Here is a 21,044-nt window from a genome sequence, read left to right on the forward strand (position 1 = left end):
TTCAAAAATATTTTTAAAAAATAATTGGTGAAATAAATTTGTATTTTTATTCATCCATTCAAAAGTTATATTCATTTGAAAGTGAAGTTGACTGATGACGGGAGGTGGAGTGCGGTAGGTAACGCGGGTAGATAAAAATAACTCTACAAGGTTTACTCTTTACCATTTAAGTATCAAAAGTTGCTATCAAAAAAACTAAATTGGGAGGGGGGTAAAAACAAAAAAAATTGCGAAAAATTGAGATCATATTGTATAACAACGATATAAAAAAAACTATTTTAATTTCTTATTAATACCTTTGAGATATTGAGCGGTTCATGATAAAAGAATCACCCTGTATTAATAATATTGAGCCTACAACAAAATACTTTAGTTAGCGTTAATATCTATAATTATGTACATAACTTTCGCGCATAAATTGCTGCAATTGAATAATAATGAAAAAAATGTTTTATATTAATAAAATATAATATTAATTACCTGGAGTTGACCATAAAATAATAAATGCTAAAAAATAAATCCACATAGTTGTATAATACATGTTAACATAATGTCAAACGTTGAACTCTTTAAAAACACTATGAAGAAAACCACGCCAATCGATACTGAAACCCATTTTATTATATATGTAGTTGTATTACAAAAGCGTACAGTCTTTTTCTACATTTAACGGGATATGTTTTAAAAGAACCATTGTGTTTACATGGGGCGTACGATTTTTTGTAGAAAACATGTTATTGTCGTATAGTGTCAAACGTCAAACGCAGATTGTAGCTGACGTCAGTCTTGTCGATCATACGCATACTTCGTTTTTACAAATACTTTTTTTTATATGATGAATCTGCAACAGATTAGTGTGTAGTAGTTTTTTTCCATATATTAGTTTTATATGTGTTTGGGAACTGCATCAACTTCTCTGCTAACTCTTGGCCATTTTTTCCTAATTCGCACATGTGTTAGATGGGCCCTTCCGTTACTGTTTTCAACGCGTTTTTGTAGTTTATGGCTGGTGTTTCCATATAACTTTTTCTTGGAATGATACTATTGGTGGAGAATTATAAAAAAAAAAAAAATCAAACGGGGGAAATGTATTTGCGAAATAATTTTCCATCAGACGATATACAGAGGACATAATATTGTATAACTATGAAAAAACCCCTTATCCGCAATAAAATATACTTAGATATTATAAAACACAATTTACTCTTATTTAAATCAACTATAGGATATATTGTAATTGGACAACTGGTGAATGCGATGTAAATATTGAATATTGACACATAATATATACCTACTACCTAAATAACTTAAACATTTCCAAAACAGGTATAGATTATATATTATTTTTAAATCAATAATATTCGTATAGGTATGTAGTCTAATTAAATGTATTCTAATTTCTATTCCACAAAAGACGTTTTTGGTCGAACGATGACTATCCGTATATTACAATATAATATATTATATACAATATTGTAATACGTATTATGTACAAGAAAAAAATTGTCCTCAACCAGTACCCCTCCCCCCTCCTTTTATATTCCCCCTTTTAAGCACAAGAGAAGTTTTTTCAAATTGAGTTTATAGTTATTGAAGATCTAAAGAATAATTGCACGATCATTTCTTGAAAAAAATGCAGTTCCCTAAACACCCCAAGTGAAACTAGACATTTTTACAAGATAAAGCTTAACTAAAGGTAACTAAATGGGTTTATATAGAGTAGGGTATATTAAAACGGGGATCGGAGAGTTATTTAAGATAAAATTATATTAATACCTCTGACTTAATAAACCAAGCCTTATGCATTTGAGTAAATACACTGTAGCACGCTTTTCCATAACCAGTGGGGTACATTCAAACTTGCTCTGGGGGGGGGGAGGGTTGTAAAAAAATAATACTACCTAAGATGTTTCAAAATGATAAACAGCTTTTTTTCCACCAAAAAATAATTATCAATTACATCGGAATATTTTTTCCGAAAAAAAAACTCGATAGTTCGATTTCAAGAAATAGCCAAATTTCTGGACTTATAGTTTCGAAGGTATTTTAATTATTGCTTAGGTGGCTGCAATTCCCCCCCCCACCTTCCCCTTAACACTTAATAGTTAAAAAACAATCTATACTTCTATATAAAGAAATATCTATGTTCCTATGTACTAACGTGCAGCGGAGTTCATGCCCACTTTAATACGGTTAGGGCCTCTGATCACATTTTTTTTACTATGTTAGTATGTTTTTGTAAGAATTGAGGTATAGTAGGTATTAAAACTCATGTTCCGCTTCGCTTGGGTAATTAAATTAAGGTGTCATGGTGGTAATCTACCGAAGACTAAAATGGGCAACTAGGTATAAAATGTGAAATATTTAAACAATTAAAAAGCAAGTGTGAGCTATGCAAAAGTCATACATCCTAATATCATGGTTATCAATCAATGTGTTATGTTAAACATCAACTATAATAATTTGACTTTAACAAACTGTTCTAACTTGCAAACACAATTGATTCCAGTTACATATTTATGTAAGTATGTTTGGACAAACAGTAGTGGAGTATTCTTAAAAAAGATGATAGCAGTTCATTTTAATGAGTTATGTTCGTTGTTAAGCTCAACATGTTTGTATACATTTCAATACAGTTTATATTCAAATCATAAACTTAAAACTATGAAATATTTTCTATATTAATTATTATACATCATAATATGGTATCAGACATCTACATTCATAAATATATTTTGTTTAAACAGTAAATACAATTATTTTGTTCGGCTTGAAATTAATTTTTAAACAATAGGGCACTGAGTAGTTGGAAATGATAGATAATCGATTTTTCCCAACTAAACGTAAAACGATAGTAAAAAGTGTATAACCTAAAAGTTTTACAATACATAAATTATACCAAAAAATATGGTCACAGAGCTCTAAAAAATACGCTTTATCGTAAGCTGCTATTTCATACTTCAAGTTCTGGTGTTTCAAAAAAAAAAAAAAAAAATTGCAATTTGTATGAACAAGTGTGGTCGAATGGAATCGCAAAATAAAAACACTTTACTTATGCCTTTTTACACTGTAACGCAATAAAAACTTTTGCTACCGTATAACGTCTGGCGAAAATGATACTTTAGTATAAGACTTAAGTTACACTATACCACAGGTAAGACTTGTGTTTTATTATAGTTTAGTTAAAAATATTCTGAAAAATAACAATGGTTGCCAACATTTTTGCATTTATTTTGTGTTGTTTTGCTATAACGTCAAATATAAAATCAATCGAGTCAACGGGCAACAGCAAGGTAAGCATTTGTTTTTAACTATACATTTTTTGCTGAAATAATTTCGTTTTTAAAATTCGGCAGTTTGAAGTACCTGTACAATACAAGAAACATTATTTATTAAATATTATAATATATGAAGAGCCGTATGTATATGAAGTGAATCGCTTAAGAACATTCAAAAAAGATACAATTATTATTGAATCCAATGAAGAGAATATTTTGTCGAAACATTTATACAGTGATAAAGATATGCAATTAAAAATTGAATCTCTGGGTAAATTTGAGAACAAAATTCAAGACATCCAATGTAGTTATTGTGTAGTTACAAAATTACATATACTGTACTTGAAAAATTTAGCAGAAAAGTTAAAAAGCGGAGTTCGTTTGACTAATAACGAGGAAATTGTAACAGGTTTAGAAAAGGAAGCCAAATATATACTACGAATTTTATTGATGTCAAATTTAGAGATTGGAAAATGGCTTTGGATATTTTTGTTGAAAATCGTTGCCATCAGTCAATACGGTGATAACATTATACCTTTTATCCGAGAAAACCCATTCGTAGACGACCAACTGCAATCCGGTGTTACAAGTGTCATCGAAAAGTGCATGGCTGAAAAATACCTTCCTCCGACTGCAATGGAATATGATTTTATTTCAAAAAATTATAACACATACGATTATATGTTCCACCATCTATATGATCCTACAATAATTGATGATATTTTCCACAACCATGTTTTGGGCGTGATAGAATTTTTATATCTCAAACCATTTTGGCTCAGCAATCAGTTACTGTTCAGAGAAATGGAAGAAGTCAATATCGATTGGGGTGAGACGAAACAACGATTTGAGCTCGAGGTGGTTATTACCAAAGAATTTGTGGATAATCGCATTTGGATGTACCATCCGTACAGACGTCTCGACCACCAATACTTGTTTGTCAAAATTATCGATGCCAGAATTTATTGTTACCTTACGGTTGTACTGCATGTTTATGAACAACAATTATTTATGCTCGACGAACAGGCGCTTACAGACATCAAAAGTCGTATTACTAAGGTTATGATTGAAGCATTGAAATTAACGGCTTACAAAGATGATTTTCTTGTTGTCCTTTCATCAGAACTCAAGTTTGGAAAAATAAATGTGAACCATATCGATTGGATAAATGACATTTTAGCAAGAGTGCGGACAAAGGCCAACGGGATCCTAAACGATTTAAATGGTGCCAGTTCAAACGAAATCGATCGGCTCAGTTTCAATCATGACGAAAACCAATTGCCTACCTACGATATGATAATAAAAATCATCGACGATTTCGAAGACTATTTAAAAGAATTAAAAAGTTTTTTGCCGTTTGATTATAAAGTTCTTTTGAATTTTATAGGTGAATATCCGTATTCTCGCCTTCTTAGTCGTGTTAGACTATATTAATTTAATTAATTTCATCATTGTCCAACATATAAAATACAGTTATGTTTATTCATTATTGTTACTAAGCATAGTAAAACTTCCAAAAAATCTTTCCTAAACCATATTTAATTCATTTAATGCAAGTAATGTAAGATATATTATTATTAGTATTTTTCATTTTGGCTACACAGTAAATTATATTATTGATAATATGATATTTAAAAGCAATTCATACTACATTTGGTAAATATTATGTTAAAATATCTTTTTAAGATGTGTACACATTAAAAATATTTTTTTGTTCAATTAAAACTTATTCCAAGAAAAATATTTTGTAAGATACATTTGTTTTATGACAGAAAATCACTGGAAAAATTTGATTTTTAATTAAAAAAAATATTTAGACGTTTAACGGCAAATATAAAATAATGATTTTCAAAATCATGTTATAAAAACGATGAACACAGAGTATGTAAAACATACTTGAATAATACAATTTATAATACTATACAAATTGATCCATATAAAATATGGATTTAAAAATAATGTTTATAAAACTAAATATAATTAAAGTCCAATGATTTTTTTTTTTGGAAAAATAACAATAGCCCTTTTCAATGCAAATAAAAAATCAAAATTATGAAATAAATAATTTTTATATTAATGATTTTAGAACTCTTATGGTTTATACTGAACTGGCTTAATCTGAGCTTGGCTCGAACTGCACTGTTTTTTTTGGTGGTATTTTTCCTAATAAAAAAAAAAATGATTTTAGAACGGATAACAGAGAAAATGGTGTATTGTATTATGTCCCACCTTGGGTTGGATAAATTTAAGTATAAGAGTTGCATACACCAACGAGTATAACACGTATGTATTGTACGTTTATGTACATGTAAAATACTGATCAAACTCATCGCAGCCAAAATAGAATTTGTAATGCCTAAAGAGAGTAAATCTTTGATTTATTAGTCGTTTAAATTCTTACAAAATATTTAAAGTTTTGTACGATTTTGCATTTTCAGCTTGATCATTTTGGCGCTGTATAAATTTTTAAAAAAGGCGATTAGTTAGAAATTGTTATTGAATTTGTACCTTTAGACGTAGCACTAATAAGTGCCGCCGTTTAAGAGCATCTAGCAATTATTTTTAATATTTGTTTAGAGGGCATACGTGTTCATTAATTATATGTAAGTACGAAAGTTTTTTTTAAAAATAATTTTATACTAAGACGTTTCATTTTAAAACGTTAAAGATTGTGAGACTCTTGTGTACACAAAAAATGATACACCTTGATTTTCGAAATCGAAAAAAAAGCCTGGTAAATGTACATGTTTTCAACTTGTAATAATTCTTATAGACCTGTGCTTCCCCACACTTATAAAAATAATTTAGTTACAGTGAATGGTTAATAACCTACTATATTTTGAAATATATTTTTAATGTTAATTTAAGAGGCTCCAAATTAGGTAAACGTTTTTTATTTAAAATCATATAATCATAATAATACGCGCAAGTGTTTAGCATTTAAAATATAAACTAATTTTAAAAAGATAAAAAATATATAACGACTGTGAGCTATGCAAAAGACATACATCCTAATATCATGGTTATTAAATAAATTGTAATCAAATATAACAGCCAAAATTCATAACGATAAGTATTTTATTATTTGACACATAATACACATTTTTCAGTAAAACGTTCATTTTGGTGCACGAAAAAATGACAAAAAAGGTATAAGTTTTTAACATTAGTAAAAATTTTTTTTTCACTAGAAACATACATAACGTTCAACAAAATAAAGTATTAAAAATTTAAAAAAAAAAATTTTTTTAGTTAATTTAAGCTTAATTGAAAATTAACCTTTTAATTACGAATTTTTGTTAATTACGTAATTAATTTTTAACTTAGGATTTTAAAACTCAAACAGTTGTACTTAACGCGAAAAATACTACAATTTAGATGTGCTAATGAGGATTTTTGACCAAAAATGTTATAATTTAAGTCATTTTTGAAAATTTTTGGTCAATTTACTTAAAACGCGTTGAGCGATCAGTAAAAATTTTTTTTTTTATCTCAAATTTTCACCAAGTCTCTTTTTTGATGTATAGAACAAATTTAAATGTTAGCCCATTAACATTTCGAAGATCGATTTTTTTTGCGCCACCCTAATGTATACTATAAATTTTAAATAATTAAATATTTTCTTTATATTCTATATTAATTATTATACGTCATATAGTACCTGTACACATCTACATTGCTTAACATTTATAAAAATAATACATACAATTATTTTATTTGGCTTGATATTAATTATTAAACTATAGGGCACCGGAAATGAAACGTTACATAAATTATATTCTACATCAGCTGCTGCTATTTTAATTTTAAATTAATAACACGATATTCATAAATCAAGTTGTTGTGTAATAAAAAAAAAATTGCAATTTGCATGATCAAGTGTTTAGCTATTATTACAATTTAGCTACCGTATAACGTCTGGTGAGTATAATACTTTATTATAAGTTACACTTTACCACACGTAAGACTTGTGTTTTATTATAGTTCAATTAAAAACTTGAAAAATAACAATGCTTGCTAACATTTTTGCATTTATTTTGTGTTGTTTTGCTATAACGTCAAATATAAAACCAATCGAGTCGGCAGGCAGCAGCAGCAAGGTAAACATATATTTTTAACTATAATATTTCTCTGAAATAATTTCGATCTCAAAATTTGCGACTGATAGAAGCTGTACAATATAAAAATTAATTTTTATAGCAATATAAAAAAAAACTACAATATATATTAGATGTACCATGTTATTTTGTTAAACGACTAGTTAATTTTTTTTTTTAACATACGAGTAATAATTATTTTTAATATAGTTATTAGGCAAAGCACCCAATTTGGGTCACTTTTATAGTTGCCTTTTGTAATACATTTTTTATTTTAGGTTACTCCTATACAATTTGTTAATCCGCTATATAATGCGTGGTATGTATATAGCATAAATCGCGTAAATACATTCAAAGAAATTCCAATTGTTATTGAAGCTAACGAAGAGAATATTCTGTCGAAACGTTGTAATAATGAAGAAGAAATACAATTAAAAATTGAATCTCTGGGTAAATTTGAGAACAAGATCCAAGACATTCAATGTAGTTTTTGTGTAATTACAAAATCAAACATATTGTACTTGGAAAAATTAGTTGACAAGTTAAAAAGCGGAGAACCTTTTATTAATTACGAGGATACTATAAAACGTCTTGAAGAGGAAGCCAAAAATATACTTCAAATGTTAATGAGGTCAAATTTAGAGATTGGAAAATGGCTTTGGATATTTTTGTTGAAAATCGTTGCCATCAGTCAATACGGCGATAATATTATACCTTTTATCCGAGAAAACCCATTCGTAGACGACCAACTGCAATCCGGTGTTACAAGTGTCATCGAAAAGTGCATGGCTGAAAAATACCTTCCTCCGACTGCAATGGAATATGATTTTATTTCGAAAAATATTAGTACATACCATATTATGATTCACCATCTACGTGATACCATATTGATTCATGATACTTTCTACGACCGTGTTTTGGCCGTGATAGAATTTTTATATCTCAAACCGTTTTGGCACTACAATACATTTTTGTTTAGACAAATAAAAGAAGTCGATATCGATTGGAGTGAAACGAAACAACGATTTGAACATGAAGTGGTTATTACCAAAAGATTTGTAGAAAATCGCACATGGATGTACAAACCATACGGACGCCTGGACAGCCAACTCTTGTTGGTCAAAATTATCGATGCCAGAATTTATTGTTACCTTACGGTTGTATTGCATGTTTACGAACAACAATTATTCATGCTCGGCGAACAGGCGCTTACAGACATCAAAGATCTTATTATTAACGTTATAGCTGAAGCATTGAACTTAACGGCCTACAAAGATGATTTTCTTGTTGTCCTTTCATCCGAACTCAAGTCTGGAAAAATAAGCGACATCGAACACATAAATGGCATTTTAGCAAGAGTGCGGACAAAGGCCAACGGGATTCTAAACGATTTAAATGGTGCCAGTTCAAACGAAATCGATCGGCTCAGTTTAAACCTTTACGAAGACCAACTGCCTACTTACGATTTGTTAAAAAAAATCATCAACGATTTTGAAGACTATTTAAAAGAATTTAAAAGTTTCTTACCGTTCCATTATAAAGTGTTTTTGAATTTTATTGGTGTATTTCAGTATTCTCGCCTTCTTAATCGTTCTAGACTGTCTTAGTTTAATTAATTTCATCATTGTCCAACATTTAAAATATAGTTATGTTAATTCACTATTATTTCTAAGCTTACTAACGTTTCAAAATGTTTTATTCATTCAACGCGTTATAATATTATTGTAATATATATTATTAATATTTTTCATTCTGGCTACATAGAAATTCTATAGATAACAAAATAATTGATATGATATTTAAAAGCAAATCATCTTTTTGTTGTGAATAAGTTAATATGTATTTTTTAAATTTGTACTATTTGTTTGTTAAATAAATACTCATTCCAAGAATAATATCAGAGTTCGGTAAGTTTAACTATGGAAGTTATATACACCAACGAGTATAATACGTATGTATTTTACCTTTACATACATGTGAAATACGGATAAAAAGTATCGATGCCAAAATAGAATTTGTATTGCCTAAAGAGAGCAAATCTTTAATTAGTCGTTTAAATTCCTACAAAATATTTAAAATTTGGTATGATTTTGCATTTTTAAAACGAGGCAATTTAGTTTTAGTACAAATTTTTATCGAATTTGTACCTTTAGTTATAGTACTAGTAAGTTCCGCCGTCTAGGAATATCTACTGGGCATATATGTTCATTTATTATATGTAAGTACGCCAGTTTTTGTTTCTTAATAGTTTTAACCTTTTTTTTTTTTTTTATTGAGATTCTGCATATTACAATTTATCTCGACAATTACATAAAATTAAACAATAATGAGTGGCTAATAGGTATATACAAAATTAAAACAAAACTTAACAAAATGCATTAAATAGAGAAACCAGCCTCGATAATAAAGGAAATAATGTGATAGGAGGTTCGGAATTGGAATAAAGTTTTAACCTTATTTGTTTCATTTTAAAACGTTATAGATTGTGACACACTTGTGTACACGCAAGTTTATGTTATAATACTCACTATATAAATAAAACAATGGATATTAAACTAAAAGATAACGTGTACAAATTACAGCCACGGTACACAAAAAAAAAAAAATTTAAATCGTTGTGTAAAAATCCTAAGCTTTGATGTCTGTGCGAGAATATTGTCAACCATCGAATTTTAATATCGCAAGTCATATTCAAAAGTGATCATACAATTGCAAAAAAAAAAAAAAATTCGAGGGCAACGGTTTTATATTTTGAACATTCTGAAAAGACAAAACTATTTGACATTACCCCGAACCAAATGTTTATTTATTCATACTAACTTTCTTAAAAAAAAAAACAAACTCACTATCTTTATATATTAAGTGTAAAATGTGACATTTAATATATTGTTAAAAAAAAAATTCATCCTTCATAATCGAAATCAGGAAAATTAAACCGAATTTGATAATTATTCACTTTTTAACTTTGACCTCTTTTTATTGATATGCCATGTCAGTTAAAAATAAAATATTTTGAATATTGTTAATTACATAAGCACGGAATTTAAAATATTTCCACACATTTTTGGATGATAATGGCTATTGTGTTTTTTACGTACAATAAATAATATGTCATACATTTAAAAAAAGGATAATTTACATGATTCTTTAGTTATTTATTTTCTATTATGTACGTCTTATAATCGCTCGTAATTTGTTGTCGTTGTTATAAATTATTTCTAAGCATATTAGCGATTGTCGCAGTAGGCTTGCATAAAAATCAGTAGCTTTAACAAAGAAAACAATAAAATTATATTTAATAGAATATTCATAACACAAGGTTATTCGATTTTTTATAAAACCCCGTTATAAAGTCACAGACTATGTGTACTTGACACTTATTTGTACACGTTGTCTTACTTAAAATGTAATATCGACTGTCTCATGACTATCACGTGTATCAGTTGTTTTTAAAACAAAAGTAGTTATTTGTGAACTTAAATTGGCAATTTTCTTAAACAAAACTTTTTCTTTAATATTAGAGAAGTTGAGGGATAAGAATCCCTCAATTTTACCGAGATGTATTGTTTGCTCCAAAGTATTAAATGCCCAGGTTCATCTATAAATCGATTTTACTAAATTCTGCCTATTGTCGTGTATTGACCCATCGCAAATCGATTATTTTAATTCAGTTTTAGTAATAAATATGTGTGTGTTGTTTTGGAAAAATTATTGTAAAATACGGGTTTTAAATAATAATACCAATACAGATCCACACCGAAATGTTTTCTAGAATGTTATTTTTTTGAAAACTTTGTTCCTACTGAATACTTTTATTAAAATATTAGCTGTCATTTTACAACTTACAGCATTGTAAAACAATTTATTTTTGTGGACAAGAATCGTAGGTGCCACTTATAATTCTTATTGTTAATGTCCAATATTATTATGATAATAGGACAAATATACCTACACATTGTTTGCAACAGGGTTTTTTTAGTGTTTGAATTAAAAATATTATGAGGGATGTTTATAGTGACAGGTAAGAGAGTTGTGGCTATGAATCTCACCAGTGTCTAAACCCAAATTGAAATATTAAAGTCAGGGAGATTAGTAATGGACGTAAACATATTGAAATAGTAGATCGGATAAATGATAATTTAACGATAACGTACAACTTAATTATTATAAAAATCATGATATGGCGGTAGTGCAAACAATATTAAATTAAACAAATACAAATTTATCACAAAAAGTGGGAATTTGAGCACGGATATAATATGAGCTAATATATTTTTATTAAAAATAATTGGTTCGACTACTCATAGGTAATAATAACAACCATTAGTAGTTATTAATTTTACATGTAGAACAACTTTAAAATAGTGTTAAATGTCATCAAATTTTAACATGAATTTAAGAAATGTACTAAAAGTTTAAATACACTATAGAATTGTAGTGTGACCAAAGACAAACAATATAATATTGTATTTTCGTGTTAAAACTTTGTTCAATACCTATTCATTTTTTTGTCACGAGGCTAAAATAATTCAATCTTGTGTAATCCCAAACGCTTTTTTAATTTTTATAGATACACATAGTCGATAAGACAGTTATATAAACTATGTTACATATTGTAGGCGTTGTATATTGTACACGGGATTATATTAAAAATGTAATATATTTTCTTTTATAAAAATGACAACCCAGTGTTCATACAATATTGATGTATAAAATGAAGAAATAGTTTTATTTTATAATATGATCATTTTTTTTTTTTACATTATTGTTGTTATCCTTATTATTTATTTATTGTAATTTTATTAATTTGATTGTAAATAATAGTGAAGTATACTTAGATATGTCTATATTATAGACTCTATAGGAATTTGTACTAAACAAATATTAAATAATAATTAGTATTTTAACAACAATAATAATAATTATGTGAAAGGACCCTTAAAAAATGTTATTGTTTAAATCATTTTTTTTTTTATAGGTTGTGTTCTTCGTTTTATAAACACGATTTTCAAAATCTTTATTTTATGATTTCCGTTAAATGTACAAATAATATTTTTTTTTTTTTAGAAATAAAAATCCACTAGAATACTGGCCACCACCAAAAATGTTTTGTCGGAGAGACAGCGGCATTCTTAATAGACATAGAATAGGCCACACAAGACAGGTGGTTACCCTTAAATGTTTTTATATTTGACGTTATAACAAAACGGCACAACGTAAATGTACAGATGTTGGCAATCATTATTATATTTTACAATACATCAAACTATACTATGTTAAAACACAAGTTTTTCGTATGATATTTTGTAATTATTAACACTAACCTATTAATTGTAAAACTTAAATGTATGGAGCAGCGGCCGTTTTGACTAGATCCATGAAATGCAAAAGCGTTTTATAGTGGAACGTCAAGCGGCCTCTAAATTCGGTTAAATAGTCTCGGAATTCCTTAATGATTCCCGTTATCAAATCGATTGAAGTCAGCTGTTGTTTGTCAATGTCGAAACTGAACCGGTCCGTTCCTCTTGTCCCGGTACCGTTTAAATCGTCCAGGATCCCGTTGGCCTTTGCCCGCACTCTTGCTAAAATATCTTGTACGTCGTCGAAGTCAGTTATTTTTCCATACCTGACTTCCGACGAAATAGCCACGAGCAACTCGTCTTTGAACGCCGTTAATTTCAGCACTTCAACGATGAGTTTATAAATGACATCTTTGATGTTCGTAAGCGCCTCTTTGTCGAGCGAGGATAATTGTGTTTCGTAAACACACAGTACAACCGTAAGGTAGCAATAAATTCTAGCATCGATAATTTTCACCAACAAGTATTGGTGGTCGAGGCGTCCGTACGGATGGTACATCCAAATGCGATTTGCCACAAATTCCTTGGTAATGACCATCTCGAGCTCGAATCGTTGTTTCGTCTCACTCCAATCGATATCGACTTCTTTCATTTGTCTGAACAACAATCCACTGTCGTCCCAAAACGGTTTAAGGTATAAAAATTCTATCAACGCATCGTAGTCACGGTCGAATATTATGCCTATTAACCATCCGGAATTGCACAGGTCGCTGATCATGTTATCGAATGTACTCCTATTTTTCGAAATAAAATTCGATTCCATTGTAGCCGGAGGAAGGTAATTTTCAGCCATACAATTGTCTATGACATCTGAAACGCCGGATTGCAGTTGGCCGTCTTCGAATAGGTTTTCATCGATAAAAGGTTTATTGACATTGTACTTTCTGATGGCAACGATTTTCAAAAAATAATGCCAAAGCCATTTGCCCGTTTCTAAATTTCCAAACATTAACAAGTGGAATATAATTTCGGCTTCCTTTTTAATACTTTTTATAGTATCCTCGTAAGTTTTAATAAAAGGTTCACCACTTTTTAAATTTTCCACTAAGCTCTTCAAGTACGATATGTTTGATTTTGCAACCACGCTATAGCTACATTTGATGTCCTCAGCTTTTTTCTCTAGTTTATCTCGGCTTTTTAATTTTAAATGGTACTCTGTAATATTTCCGACACCAGGAGTTGACAGAATCACCTGGTCTTCTTGTTTAATTACGATTGGATGTTTATTGAATGTTTTCAAATTATTCAAGGTACGGATATAGATTTCCCGAGATGTGTGAATGAAAAATCGTATAGGATTTATCTGAAAACAAACAAAATACATAATATAATATATTGTATATATACATAAAAGTTGGGTTTTCGGTTTAATAGCTAATAATAATTGTTATGAAAGTATTTGAAAACAAAAATTTAACTTGATGCAAAATAAAATAAACTTAATTTCAGTATGATGGTTAAATACAATTTATGTTGATTATATTGGCTGAAAATAAATGATGATGACTAAAAATTAATAGATAGGTCGCATTTGTACAAACGAATAATCTTAGTTGTACGTGTATTGTAACATAATAACAAATTTATAGTAGAAGCTTTTTTTCATCATTACAAAACGTCTAAAATTGAACAATAAGTTTTATATTGTACAACAGCTTTTTACCACAAATTATAATTTATAAATGCTTACCTTGTTATTTTTTGCTGACTCGATTGTGTTTATATTTGACGTTATAACAAAACAGCACAGCATAAATGTACAAATGTTGGCAGTCATTGTAATTTTTTATATTTTTAACTACACTATAATGAAACACAAGTATTTCGTATGATATGGTGTAATTAATACTAACCTATTATGCTCGTAAGACGATATACGGTAGTTAAATTGTAATAAAGCATAAGAAAATAATTATATTTTCAATTTTGTACGACCACTTGTTCATACAAATTGCAATTTTATTCGATATTATATTTATCTTTTATTAAACTACAACTTGATTTATGATCATTGTGTTATCAATAAAAAACTTAAAAAGTAGCGTATCATATAATTTTTTCAGTATGGGCGTTCTCATATTTGTAAATTGTACAACCGATATCTACCGCCAAATATATATTCGAAAATTTTAATGGAAAAAAAATATTTCAAAATAAGTGCTTACCTGGTTATTTGTCGGATCCATTGTTTCAATTGTTGGACGTTGTAGCATAACAAGATCAAATAAAAATGCACGAATATTGCCAGTTATAGTTAGGTATTTATTATTATTTAACTACAGCCATATTGTACAATAAATACACTCAATGGTATTACTATAATGGTATGTTATCTTTACTCTTATCACACACGGGCCACTCTTATCAGTGATATGACAATGTTAGCAGTGCGTTAACAAAGTCCCTAGTCAATTTATCGAATGACATTTCGAATAATGTTATATATTGTAAGTTTTTTTGTAATTTAAATTTCGATCAATTTTATTGCTTGACATTTTATAATACTTAACTCAATAAATTTGGACCTTGTTGAATAGGGCCCACGCGTGTCCTTTTAGTCAAAAATTTAAGATATTATTATTTAAAGTTGTAGTTAACTTTCGGTTGTTTTCAAGGTAAATGACATTATAAATAAAATGTGCTACGACTGATTGGTAAATTGTTCTTGTAGTAAAATTATTTTTTATTTTTTAGTTCACTTTTTTACTATTTTTTAGAAAAGCATGTCTTAAAAAAAAAAATGTTTTGTATGTTTTATTATTTACTTTTTAGTCCTATTAAAGGTACTTAAAAAATTGGCGAATAGATTACTAAATTAATTTTGGAAGATTTGAAAAAACATGAAGTTTTAGTGAAATGACCCCCACGTATCACTCTGTGTAGGGCAATCTGGATGTCCGAGTCCCAATATTATTACAGGATATTGTATTGTCATCCTAGATGAGTGTCTGAATTAACAATCATGTTTTCGGATATTTCTTTATGACAAAAATGGTTTTTTGTTATTAGTTTTCTGAACCAACGGTAATATTTTTTAAACCTAATGCGCTGGTCTGTTTAATAAGTGCATATTATCCATTCCAGAAGAGAACATAACGGGCGTCAACCGTCGGGTACTTAATTAAAAATTAAAACCATGTTCTATCAAATCAAATTGTGAATCTAAACCTCTCTTTAATCAATTTAATCGCGCACACGAAATTTCACAAAAATCTGTCCAGTCGTTTAGGAGTTCAAATACTTACACACGGACACAAGAAATAAATATATATATTTAAATATCTTATCTTCTTTAATTTTATGGTGTTAATATTAAGGTTATGTACCTGAAACCAAAACAAAATTTCGAAATCACTTGAAAAATTATATTTGTGTCCTTCCATTAGCTTCCTTGCATTGACGAATAGCCTCATTAAATCCAGAACACAGCGAAATATCATCATTGTTTTGAGCACACTGTAAAAACTGTTTGATTTCAAAAGCACACGGTCCACCTTGCTGGTTGCTCTGGTCGATGGACATAGCTAGAACTGGTTGGATTTGTTGTGCCTGGTTGTTAGAACCGCCACCACTGATTAAACCAGATACCGCATGTCCCACAGTGTGCCCCTAAAATATTGAACATGTTAGTATTTTATTTACCACACATTTGAAATTCAACTACAGTTACTTACAATGGCAGAACCAACAGCTACGCCACCGGAAATTGCTGCCATTTCACCGAATAACCCAAGTTGTTTTGGTTCAGCCGGTGCACGGACTTGAATTTTGTTCTGTTGTGGCGCTGGGCTACTTGAAACAGTTCTAGAAGGAACTGAATGCCTATGGATTTTATCAAAAAATGTTTTCTATCATCTTAGTATACGTCCAAGGAAATATACCAACTCTAATTTTGGTGGATAAAAAAATAATTATAATTTGACCTGTATAAATTTGAAGCAAATTGTATTGAAAAAAAGTATAATGAAAAATTATGTGTGAACTAAAACCCTTAGAAAGTTGCGCTCAGGTTCAGCGAAAAAACTAAACTAGAGCAGTCTCAAAAAGTTGATACAACTATTTATTGAAATAAATAATTTTCTCCAAAAATATATATGTTGCCTATTGAACAATTTGTCCAGCAAATTTGCTCTTTATTGCACAAGGTACACCACAGTCATATCAAAGGTAATTAGGAAGTGATAAAAAAATATTATACTTGAATTTGTATAGTACACAACATTTTCTACTTTTGTTATCATACTAAGTATTTCAAATGACGTCCCAGTATTGCACAATATTAGGTAATTATAAAACTTGTTAAAGAACCCCAAATAACCTTGCCAACATTTTATGCAATCTAATTCAATAATACCATGACTATTTTTAACTTTTTTTGAGGCATAGGGTAGTAGCAGTAATAGCATTTTGGATATTTAAACAGGGTATTTGATGGGATGAGTACACAAAAACATTCTAGGTGATGAGTACCAAATCACAATTCTATTGAAAAGAAACATACATTGCTAAAATTGGCATACATATTGCAAAATGTCATTTATGCGAGTAAAAAATTGATTTCTTTATTGATTATATAAAAAACGTAGAGTTATATGGAACTATAAGGTATTTATAAAAATCTTGTGAACAAATTATTAATTAGATAAGATCGACAACATTATAATAAAGAGATGCTTTAAGTACTTAATTTGTAAAATTGTAATGTTTTGGAATTTAAACAGGTACAGAAACGATGTAATTAATGCAACCACACTATTAAGGATCCAGGCATTAATAACATTCGACTCACCAACTAAAAAAAAAGTGTTTTTCTAAACTTATGATTAAAAAAAGATGTTAAAATGAATTTTTTTTGTCCATGTAATTCTTTCCGGAAGAAGTAGATTTTATTTTTACCAGAGAGAACAACTCGAGTAAAAAAACATATGTAATATTTAATGTGTAATTCTGGCATACCTTTAATTCATTAGCGATTAAAAAAATTATTCTTTTTTCTATCTTTTTTATTCATAACTAAATTTCGTCAAGAAACCATCATCATTTAAGGCCATTAAGCTGATGATGACAATTAAATTTAACATTGTCGACAAATGAACGATATAACATTGCATAAAACACAATTAGGACTTACTCTATCAGTTAGGTTATAAGATAAAAATTGCCAAATACAAAGTAGGTACAAGTTTTTTTATCACAATAATTACCTTTTCGGGGATGGTGAACGTCTACCTTTTGGCATTGTGCAAGATCGATAAACGCTTCGTACAAATAATAATTATTTTAATAATATTATATTGGTTGCAGGTTGAGAGTCAAATAAGAAAAATAGATATTGAATTATGAAAGTGGTAGAAACTTGGAAATTGTAGTAGTTGAATCTGAATTCGCCAATTACCATGGAGACAATGAGACAGTGAAATTAATTTTTTAAACAGCTGTGCACGGTGCAATCATGACGTCATATTCATTCATCGGTGAAATTCTAGAATATTCTCGTTGGAAAATAAATTCTTGGAGGGGATACCTATTATAAGTCAAACAGTTTCCATTCTCTTTGGTGTTGGGTTCGTTTAGGTTAGGTTAGGTTAGGTTAGGTTAGTTTAATCGTCAAAATGTATTAAAAATGTAGTTTTGTGATATAACTTTTTTTATACTTCATATTTATTTGACATGTGAAACGAGATTAAGATATAAATTTAAAAACAATTTTATTGTATCTAGAACTTATGTAATTGTGAAACAATTTTCCAAAATAGTGCAAAAGAAAGAACATTAATTTTTATTTTAAAAAACCTCAATAATATTTTTACTCACATAGGAGTTCGGTGAGTGATGGGAAAGAGAGCATTCAAAAGAAAAATAAAGTTCCAGGTCACCTCCCAAAAATCAAGCCCAATAAAGTAATGATGTCTACATTGAGATCAAGTCTGTTGTATGCATAATTGATATTTTTTTTTCTGTTATAGGATCCAGGTTATTGTAAAATATTTTTCAGTACAGCTTTTTTTATTGACATGTAAACTTTAAAAAAAAAAATACTTCTTCAGCTCCGCATAGAATATTACAATGTTCGTCACAAACGTTATGTTTTTATTTTATAAGTTTAAAAAACATTTGGGTGTCGTACATACAATAAAAGGTGTATTATTGTTTTTTAGCCGTTGGATGTTATACATCTTCAATTTGTTTTATATGGACATATGTTTTACCTTATGGTGTATATGCACAATCGATATTTTTTTGTCTAAACTAGGCTTTTCTGGTATAGTTTCTGGGTCGTTCTTCGGTAGATTTTATGGGTTTTTTTTTGTCATACTGAATTGCTTAGTATTGTAAAAATTAACATATCACTTTTAATTTTAAAAATGTATTACAAATATAGTTTTGTGGTTTTACCTTTTATCTTATTTCATAATTATATGGCATGTGAAACGCCCTACCATATAAATAAGGATTACATTGATCATTTGAATATAATTCGCGTGTATCCAGGCTGGTGTGAAATAAAAAATCTAAAGATTAAGCACCATAAATATAATGTAATTGATACCAATGTTCTAACAAAAAATCAGATCAACGAAGACAACTACATCGAAACCCTATATTACTTCAGCTTATTTTTGAGTTGCAGATATACCCAACGATTGAAAACGGTTTGGACTGTTTGGTCGGGCTTTATGAATAGTTGTGAAAATAAAAAAGCAGCGGAAAATGTTGTGGATTTTTCATTTTGCGTAAGTAAACTTTATTGCGTGATCAAAGAGTCTGGGCTGATGTTGATCCACATGATTGACGGTTTGGCTGACATGGAGAAACTTTTTATTTATAACGATTTAAGCAAACTTTATTACTGTCACAATAGTCTTAAAATAACAATGCACTTTAATGCACTCGTGTATGATTTCATTAATTTATATCCAAACCCGGAATTTATAAACGATAATAATGTTGTTGATGAAAAACTAACCGAAGAAATATTTAAATCAATTTCTGTGTTACTTGCGAACATTCAGATAAACAATGTAAATAGAAACTGTATTATATATCGCACCCATATGAGTTTAGGCTACTTGTCGAGTTGGTACAAACGGTTAACGAGTAGTTTAACATTTTCAAACGATGAATATTATGTTTTTTTAAGTGAAAAAATTGAATCATTTTATAGCGATATAATCAAAGATGATTACCAAAGACTCGGATTGGATAACTTAAACAAGGTGCTGAACGAAACGAATAAGTATGATGACGCTGTCGATATAAATAAGGTTGCTATTTTAAATAGTATTCGCACGAAACCGGGCTGGAAAAAAATGAAGGCCATAAAAATCAACGACCCTGTCGCTGGCAGAATTAGTATTGATGTTCTAATAGCAAAACAGATATGCAGAGACAACTACGACAAAGCGGTCGAACAGTTCATATTATTTTTAAATTGCCGTTATGTCCAACGATTGAAAACACTCAAGTACACGTGGATGGGCTTTGTCGAAAGATGTCGAGAAGAAAAGGAGCCAACCAAATTCGCAGCTTGTGTAAGTGAACTTTATTGGGTGTTTAAAGAGTCAAGTCTGATGCTGATGCACATGACGGATGGTTTGGTTGACATGGATAAACTCTCATCGAATACATCTAGTTGTTATCATAATTATCGTAATATGATAATGCACATTATCGCAAACGTATATGATCACATAAATCGTTATCCGAACCCGGTTTTTTCGAACAAAGATGACGGGGTCGACAAAAACTTAGCTGAAGATATATTTCAAAGTATTTCTGGTATTGCGAGAAACAAAATTGTTTTTTCGGAACACAAAATATATAAAGCTTGTACTATAAAATCAACTAATATGAGTTATTATTATTTCTTGAAGAATTACAATAAATCCAAGGATAAAATTAAGTCAAAATATTCAAACGATGAATACGTTTATGTCAGTGAAAAAATTAAATTGTTTTACAAAATTGTAATTGAAGACGATTATATTGAACTAGGTTTGGATCAGTTAAGACTAATACTCCAATAAGTAAATTTCGTTTGAGCGCCTCATATTATCTTAAGACTTGCTTCTCAAGTAAATGTACCCGAATTTATCACCTCTTGATATAAAAAAAAAAAGGCTTATACATAATAATCCATCTCAATAAATCATTAGAGCAGATTGTTGCTCAATATTTCGATCATAACATTTAAATTGACGGAATATACTTATGTAATGCTCTCAAAAATAAGAGTAGGTAGGTATGCCATGCTAAAGACATAGGTACGTCCTATCTTTGGTTATCGACCAATACAATATTACTATGTT

The 21,044-nt window shown here is 29.1% G+C and overlaps 4 protein-coding genes across 4 annotated transcripts; 2 read left to right on the forward strand and 2 right to left on the reverse strand.

The window, feature by feature from the left end:
• Positions 1-3,078: 3,078 nt before the first annotated feature.
• Positions 3,079-4,884, forward strand: LOC126836789 (uncharacterized). The gene is made up of 2 exons (XM_050570433.1): positions 3,079-3,293; positions 3,357-4,884. Exons 1-2 carry the CDS (start codon positions 3,207-3,209, stop codon positions 4,710-4,712), a joined length of 1,443 nt encoding a protein of 480 aa, XP_050426390.1. The 5' UTR covers positions 3,079-3,206; the 3' UTR covers positions 4,713-4,884.
• A 2,310-nt stretch (positions 4,885-7,194) lies between these two features.
• On the forward strand, positions 7,195-9,126 carry LOC126836790 (uncharacterized). The gene is made up of 2 exons (XM_050570434.1): positions 7,195-7,378; positions 7,654-9,126. The coding sequence occupies exons 1-2, from the start codon at positions 7,289-7,291 to the stop codon at positions 8,980-8,982; spliced, it is 1,419 nt and encodes a 472-aa protein (XP_050426391.1). The 5' UTR covers positions 7,195-7,288; the 3' UTR covers positions 8,983-9,126.
• Positions 9,127-12,535: 3,409 nt separating this feature from the next.
• On the reverse strand, positions 12,536-14,610 carry LOC126836675 (uncharacterized). The gene is made up of 2 exons (XM_050570278.1): positions 14,426-14,610; positions 12,536-14,038 (listed from the first exon to the last, which is right to left on the reverse strand). The coding sequence occupies exons 1-2, from the start codon at positions 14,510-14,512 to the stop codon at positions 12,716-12,718; spliced, it is 1,410 nt and encodes a 469-aa protein (XP_050426235.1). The 5' UTR covers positions 14,513-14,610; the 3' UTR covers positions 12,536-12,715.
• A 1,413-nt stretch (positions 14,611-16,023) lies between these two features.
• LOC126836728 (coiled-coil-helix-coiled-coil-helix domain-containing protein 2-like) lies at positions 16,024-18,129 on the reverse strand. The gene is made up of 3 exons (XM_050570341.1): positions 17,940-18,129; positions 16,410-16,557; positions 16,024-16,344 (listed from the first exon to the last, which is right to left on the reverse strand). The coding sequence occupies exons 1-3, from the start codon at positions 17,972-17,974 to the stop codon at positions 16,099-16,101; spliced, it is 429 nt and encodes a 142-aa protein (XP_050426298.1). The 5' UTR covers positions 17,975-18,129; the 3' UTR covers positions 16,024-16,098.
• Between the last annotated feature and the right edge of the window lie 2,915 nt (positions 18,130-21,044).

Source organism: Adelges cooleyi, unplaced genomic scaffold, assembly GCF_023614345.1.
Source record: "Adelges cooleyi isolate 19-005CV unplaced genomic scaffold, UGA_ACOO_1.1 ACOO_flye_CR_arks_rails_tigmint_CR_PRNA_247, whole genome shotgun sequence".
NCBI lineage: Eukaryota > Metazoa > Arthropoda > Insecta > Hemiptera > Adelgidae > Adelges > Adelges cooleyi.

Bases quoted from the DNA above. Each gene is read 5' to 3' on its own strand.
- LOC126836790 (XM_050570434.1), top strand. From the start codon at position 7,289: ATGCTTGCTAACATTTTTGCATTTATTTTGTGTTGTTTTGCTATAACG. The intron at 7,379-7,653 runs GTAAACATATAT...TTTTTATTTTAG, and splicing joins CGGCAGGCAGCAGCAGCAAG to GTTACTCCTATACAATTTGT.
- LOC126836728 (XM_050570341.1), bottom strand. From the start codon at position 17,974: ATGCCAAAAGGTAGACGTTCACCATCCCCGAAAAG. The intron at 16,558-17,939 runs GTAATTATTGTG...TAAAATCCATAG, and splicing joins CGTTCACCATCCCCGAAAAG to GCATTCAGTTCCTTCTAGAA. The intron at 16,345-16,409 runs GTAAGTAACTGT...TCAATATTTTAG, and splicing joins TAGCTGTTGGTTCTGCCATT to GGGCACACTGTGGGACATGC.
- LOC126836789 (XM_050570433.1), top strand. From the start codon at position 3,207: ATGGTTGCCAACATTTTTGCATTTATTTTGTGTTGTTTTGCTATAACG. The intron at 3,294-3,356 runs GTAAGCATTTGT...AAAATTCGGCAG, and splicing joins AGTCAACGGGCAACAGCAAG to TTTGAAGTACCTGTACAATA.
- LOC126836675 (XM_050570278.1), bottom strand. From the start codon at position 14,512: ATGACTGCCAACATTTGTACATTTATGCTGTGCTGTTTTGTTATAACG. The intron at 14,039-14,425 runs GTAAGCATTTAT...GTTTGTTTTCAG, and splicing joins AGTCAGCAAAAAATAACAAG to ATAAATCCTATACGATTTTT.